The sequence below is a fragment of the Mesoplodon mirus genome (assembly GCF_964341445.2).
Source record: "Mesoplodon mirus genome assembly, chromosome: 9".
NCBI lineage: Eukaryota > Metazoa > Chordata > Mammalia > Artiodactyla > Ziphiidae > Mesoplodon > Mesoplodon mirus.
This window is the reverse complement of record NC_138985.1, coordinates 25,076,607-25,082,941: the sequence shown is the minus strand read 5'-3', so window position 1 is coordinate 25,082,941 and position 6,335 is coordinate 25,076,607. Positions and strand designations below refer to the sequence as shown.

At 44.4% G+C, this 6,335-nt stretch overlaps 1 protein-coding gene across 1 annotated transcript; it reads right to left on the bottom strand.

Annotated features, from left to right (window-relative positions):
• Positions 1-1,154: 1,154 nt before the first annotated feature.
• On the bottom strand, positions 1,155-5,708 carry YAE1 (YAE1 maturation factor of ABCE1). The gene is made up of 3 exons (XM_082632906.1): positions 5,526-5,708; positions 3,528-3,649; positions 1,155-1,718 (listed from the first exon to the last, which is right to left on the bottom strand). The coding sequence occupies exons 1-3, from the start codon at positions 5,652-5,654 to the stop codon at positions 1,289-1,291; spliced, it is 681 nt and encodes a 226-aa protein (XP_082489032.1). The 5' UTR covers positions 5,655-5,708; the 3' UTR covers positions 1,155-1,288.
• Between the last annotated feature and the right edge of the window lie 627 nt (positions 5,709-6,335).

Genomic DNA, 6,335 nt, shown 5'->3' with positions numbered 1-6,335 from the left:
TATGTGGCATCTAAAAAAATGATACAGATGAACTTATTTACAAAACAGAAATAGACTCACAGACATAGAAAATAAACTTATGGTTACCAAAAGGGAAAGGAGGTGGGGATAAATTAGAAGTCTGGGATTAACATATACACATTACTATATATAAAATAAACAAAAAGGACCTACTATATAGCACAGAGAACTATATTCAGTATTTTGTAATAACCTATAATGGAAAAAAATCTGAAAAAAATGTATAACTGAATCACTTTGCTGTATACCTGAAACATTATAAATCAATTATACCTCAATAAAAAACTAAAACAAACTTTAGTATTTTAATTATCAGTATAAACATTTTTTCCAGCTTTACACTTATTAGCCTCTTAATTTCAATATATATATGTCTACATATCTATATATATCTATGTGTGTCTATTTACAACTTTAGCCATTAGGTAATTTTTTGTAACTTTGGTCTGATTATAAGGTGAGGTCCTAATCACAAGACAATGTGATAAGAAGGTAGGGCTAAGACCTTACAAAATAACATTTGATGCCTGAACCGCAAGTTTGAACTCTGAGGGCCCACTTTACTTGGATTTTTTTTCAGTAGCAAATACTACAGTACCGTACGATCTGAGATTGGTTGAATCTGAGACTCACAACTGCAGGTATGGAGGGCCAGCTATAAGTAATATGCGGATTTTTTTTTTTTTTTTTTTTTTTGCGGTATGCGGGCCTCTCACTGTTGTGGCCTCTCCCGTTGCGGAGCACAGGCTCTGGATGCGCAGGCCCAGCGGCCATGGCTCACGGGCCCAGCCGCTCCGCGGCATATGGGATCCTCCCAGACCGGGGCACGAACCCGTATCCCCTGCATCGGCAGGCGGACTCTCAACCACTGCGCCACCAGGGAGGCCCTATATGCGGATTTTTAACCGCATGGTGGGTGGGTACCCCTAACACCTGTGTTGTTCAAGGGTTAACTGTCGTCTGATTCTTGTTCATTTCTGCTAATAATGAGTTCAAAAATGCTTGATTTTGATCAGAAATTTGAAAATGATGACAACTGGAATTTCCGAGCATATCTTAAACCACATAAAAATTACCAGTGACAAAGAAAATAGGCTTATATTAAATAGTGTTAATTTTGAAGACATTTCAAACTTCCATGAAGGATAACCTTATAAGTGAAGTGTTCAATGTAGAAACCAGTACAAATTTTGGTTAGCTTGTTCAGAAACAAAATATTCTAAGAATGTTCTGAATATTATTTCCAATATTAAAGTGAAGATAATTTTTATAGTTGTTTGAGGTGCTGTAATATGTCTGTTGATACTCCCAGCTGTTTTACCAAACTGGCTGTCTGTTCTAAAATCCAAGTGAGGCTTGGGTTTTCAGAATGTGCACGTTCCTGTGTTCTACAACATTTTAAAGATGAACAATCTACCCCACTAAGATTCTTGCTACAGTTTTTGTTAAACTCAGCATTATTTTCATAGAGTCTTTCATCTTTAGCTTCATCAATCTTTTCCTCAGCTGGAGCTATATGACAAAGGTCCATATCCTGAATGGAGTCCAATAAATCTACAACATGGGGCTGTGGAGTGATTGATTTCAGATGTCTGAGCACATACTCTTCACACTGGCCAACTGCATCCAGAAGATTATTTATTTTACTGATCAAAGCCGAACTATTATTATGAAGGTGACACCAGGAGAGCAAAGCACTGAACAAAAATATAAGCAAGAGTTAAATAGAAAAAAAATTAAACAAAGGCTTTTAGAATTTTTGATGCTAAGGCTTACATGTTTCTTTTCCAGATAACACCATGCAAAAATTATTAACAGTAATGCAAGTCAAAATCAGGAAAGTAATGACGGTAAAATAGGATTAAAAATATAAGGACAATATATTTCAATAGGAAGTAAACAATTGGACTTAATCATATAAACTGTTTATAATTCATAACGCCTCCTTCACAGCTCTACATCCACTCTTCCTGATTTTAGATTTTTCCCCTTATGACTGTGTAGCTTCTGTTGAAGGAGGATACAACTAACAGAAAGATCTGAAAAATCAGTTTCTCCTTTAAGGACATCAACCACCTTCTAAACTAGTGACTCTCCATCTTGGATGCACGTTAGAATCACCTGGGAAACTTTTAAACTTAACAAGACTCAGGTCACACTTGAGATCAATTACATCAGAATCTCTGGGGCTATTATTTTTTTAAAGCTTCCCAGCTGTAACAAGGTGCAACCAAGGTTGAAAACCACTGTTCTAACCATATAGCTGCTTGCCATCAAAACCGAAGGTTGGGGGGAAAAAAAAGTTTTGAGACAACTTCACCTTTCCAACTTTGTTACAGAGTAGACACTTTGCTGAGCTAACTAACAATTTTATTGAAGGAGGTTAGAATTCTTCTAGTCCTAATAATTATTTTTCTTTAATTTTTTTAGTATAGACAGTTTTATTTTTTGACATTTCAGATCATTCACGTCACGAAGTAATGGTTGTTGTGAAAAGTAATGTTTTAAAAAATGCGTAAGATTTAGCAGTAAGCTTTCTAAGCTTATAAAAGATTAACTTGATGCGACGATAAACGTGATCATTTTCCTACTTTGGTATAGTATAAATGCTGATTCCCGACAGCTGAATTTTAGAAAACCTCAATGTAATGAATTTTTCCTTTGTTTTGACAACTTTTGTTTTATACCTTTTAAAAATCAATGATTCCTTGAAGCATTTCGTTTTTCTTTATAGAGGGCAGTTTAAAAGGTATAAAGCATCAAAGAGGACAAGCCTGCCATGCTCCTAGCTCCATGTGCCATTTGATCACTTGGTTCTGATACATGCCATTATTGCTATGGAATCTTGGCAGGTGTTCAAAATTTAGGACTAAAGTAAATGGAATCATTTTTCTGTTACCAGCTATAATTTTCATCATGTACTTCTAGTCTAGACGTCTGTTTAACTGTGTTCTGCTACCTGTGGAAGACTAAAAGCTTTATTCAAAACCTGAAGTTCGGGCTTCCCTGGTGGCGCCGTGGTTGAGAGTCCGCCTGCCGATGCAGGGGACACGGGTTCGTGCCCCGGCCTGGGAAGATCCCACATGCCGCAGAGCGGCTGGGCCCGTGAGCCATGGCCGCTGAGCCTGCGCGTCCGGAGCCCGTGCTCCGCAACGGGAGGGGCCACAACAGTGAGAGGCCCGCGTACCGCAAAAAAAAAGAAGGAAAACCTGAAGTTCTTTTTAATTACTCTGAGATACAGATTGGTGGTAGTTCAGGTAGCAAAAACCAGACACTTCCTATCACTTCTTTGCAGTAAAAGACAACACCTGGCTCACATATTAAAGTGGATGGACTTTTGACTTTTTGAAGGCGATTTTATTCTATGCTCTGCAGCACTCTTTTGTGGATTTAACAATAGGAAAAGCACTTCACTTTAAACACTTTATTTTTACATATTAATTTAATAAACATCCTCCAGTAGTGCTGAGGTTAAAATAATTCAGCATTTAAGTTTTAAAACTTACCTCAATGTTCCTCTGAGTTGTCCATAGTTTTTAATGACTGCTGCACCTTCTTTATAACCTTGATTGAAACCTTGTTGAAGAGTAACTGCTTTGCCGGCATCTACTCCATCTCTATAGCCTTCCTAAAAATAAGAAAGTAATGAAGGATTACAGTTGTAACCAACACCAAGTAAACCACTGTAGGTTTTTCCAGAAAGTCAAAGAACCAATTTGGAAGACTGATGAAACAGGCCTCTACTGGGTTATTTCACAACACAGTTCTACAACATATGGCATAACCACACAACCAAAGTAGACTACGCTTCTCATAAAAGTTTATTATTGGTTTATCCCATTTTTGAAGTCTAGACTTATTGGGCACATTTCTAAAAAATTTTTATTTATTTTTGGCTGCGTTGGGTCTTCGTTGCTGCGCGCGGGCTTTTCTAGTTGCGGCGAGCGGGGGCTACTCTTCGTTGCGATGCGCGGGCTTCTCACTGCGGTGGCTTCTCTTGTTGCGGAGCACGGGCTCTAGGCACGCGGGCTTCAGTAGTTGTGGCACACGGGCTTGCGCGCTCCGCGGCGTGTGGGATCTTCCCGGGACCAGGGACGGAACCCGTGTCCCCTGCGTTGGCAGGCGGATTCTCAACCACTGCGTTGGGCACATTTTAAAATACTGACTCTATACAGTTTTACAAAACCCTGTGTTAGCAGTAGCTCCACAGAGAGGAAACATGGGGAATTACGTGTTTGGTCCCCTTAGCAACTGGACTGGTGTGGGTGGGTGATGCCGGGCAGTAAGGTCTTGGAACGGAAGCAGGGAAAGAGGAAACTGGTTTAGCAAAAGGACCATGAGAGGTCTGGTTTGAGAAATTTTGCTTGATACCTAAATTCAAGTAAACTGCAAATCCTCTGTGGGCAGGGATTTTTTTGTCCCGCCCCAGCACTCAAAAGATGCTCGGCATTGACTGGCCTCGCCTCAGCCTTATGTCTGACACTGACATGGTTGTTAAGCTAAACAAGTACTATTTTACTGAAGCATTAAACAAGCGCAGATTTAGTGGCAACTTAATGGTTGCCAAGGATACTAGTTGGAATGGACCTCACTCTTCGGTCCTCCCCCTGAACTAGGCGCTGACGGCTCCACCTGGAAACTGGGGGTGTGGTATTAAGCCGAGTCTCAATAGTGAGACAACTGAGAGATGGATAACTGACACCCGACAAATTAAAAAAACAAAACAAAACCCAACATGAATAGTCCCTTACCTAGCCATCAGAATTCCACGTTAGCTTTGTCTTACTGCCCTTCGACAACATTCTTTTTTGTTTTGTTTTGTTTTTTGCAGTACGCGGGCCTCTCACTGCTGTGGCCTCTCCCGTTGCGGAGCACAGGCTCCGGACGCGCAGGCTCAGCGGCCATAGCTCACGGGTCCAGCCGCTCCGCGGCATGTGGGATCTTCCCAGATCGGGGCACGAACCCGCGTCCCCTGCATCGGCAGGCGGACTCTCAACCACTGCGCCACCAGGGAAGCCCTCGACAACATTCTTAAGTGCACTTTTTCCAGCTGTCCTGATTACCACCACTCCTAACTTTAGGCTCCCGAGCCCTTCAAGCAACTCATGTCAAGTGCGTACATGTCCTCTGACAGCCATAATTAGACACATACAGTAAGTATATACGTTTCTCCCCCATCCCCTTCCCTCTGATCCTCATCAAACTGAAATCTCATCAAAGCCTAAGACAAAGTTCATTTTGTTCGCCGCCCCCCAGTGTCCAACGCGCCCCGCGGGCGCTCTAGGAACGCGTCCTGAGGTGTCGCGCGCTTTCAAGTAACCCATTGGGAAACCCTAGCAGGACGCGGGCAGGACTGCATGATGAGGGCGTAGGGAGGGCAGCGCCGGGCCGGGCCCGGACCACTCGGCCCTCTCCTCTCGGGTCCCCGCCTCTTCACAACGCCGTGCGCCTCTCCTCACAACCCGGTACAGCAAGGGACGCCCACCCCCTCCACGCAGCTTTACTTTGATTCGTCTCTGCATGTGGCTCCGCCATTCCCGCTGCACCAGGACCGACTCGTCAGCTTCCTCGTCAAAAACGTCCCTCTCCTCTCCAGGACCCTGGACCAAAGAAGCTGCTCGAATCCACGACATCACTGAGGAAACCTCAGAGGCGCCGGAAACGCCGGCAACTCCTTCCGGTCCGAGGGGCGGGGCGAAGACTGAGGAGCGGGGAGTTGCCTCGCGTGCGCGTGCGCGCTGAAGTGCGCGTGTGCGTGCGCGGTGTTTCGGTGTTGGGAGGGCGTCCCGGGAGGGTTCTGAATAATCCCGGGAGGGTGTTGCCTCCCGCCCGAGCCTTTTTGCTACCTGGTGTTGTGGGAGCTCCCTCACTTGCCTCGAAGTGTGGGCGTGCACTTATTATGGGCGAGGCGGATTCCTCCCAAGTGGGGCCTGTCCGACCTTGACCTCTGCAGAAGGCGGCGCCTACCCTCAGTGAAACCCTGTCCCTTCCCACCAAGGTCTATCTATACAGGGGTCGGGTTTTGGAGACCGGCGCATTGGCAAAACCTTTCAAGGTAGTTCTTTTGAGGGATTCTGTCTTAAAGTCCCCCTCAGGGCTTCCCTGGTGGCTCAGTGGTTAAGAATCCGCCTACCAATGCAGGGGAAACGGGCTCGAGACCTGGTCCGGGAAGATCCCACATGCCTCGGCGCAACTAAGCCCACGTGTCACAACTACTAAGCCTGCGCTCTAGAGCCCGTGAGCCACAACTACTGAGCCTGCGCGCTGCAACTATTGAAGCCTGTGCGCCTAGAGCCAGTGCTCCGCAACAAAAG

Coding starts and splice junctions, on each gene's coding strand:
- YAE1 (XM_082632906.1), bottom strand. CDS start 5,654: ATGTCGTGGATTCGAGCAGCTTCTTTGGTCCAGGGTCCTGGAGAGGAG. Junction 3,650..5,525: donor ACATGCAGAGACGAATCAAA/GTAAAGCTGCGT, acceptor TCTTATTTTTAG/GAAGGCTATAGAGATGGAGT. Junction 1,719..3,527: donor CAACTCAGAGGAACATTGAG/GTAAGTTTTAAA, acceptor ATTTTTGTTCAG/TGCTTTGCTCTCCTGGTGTC.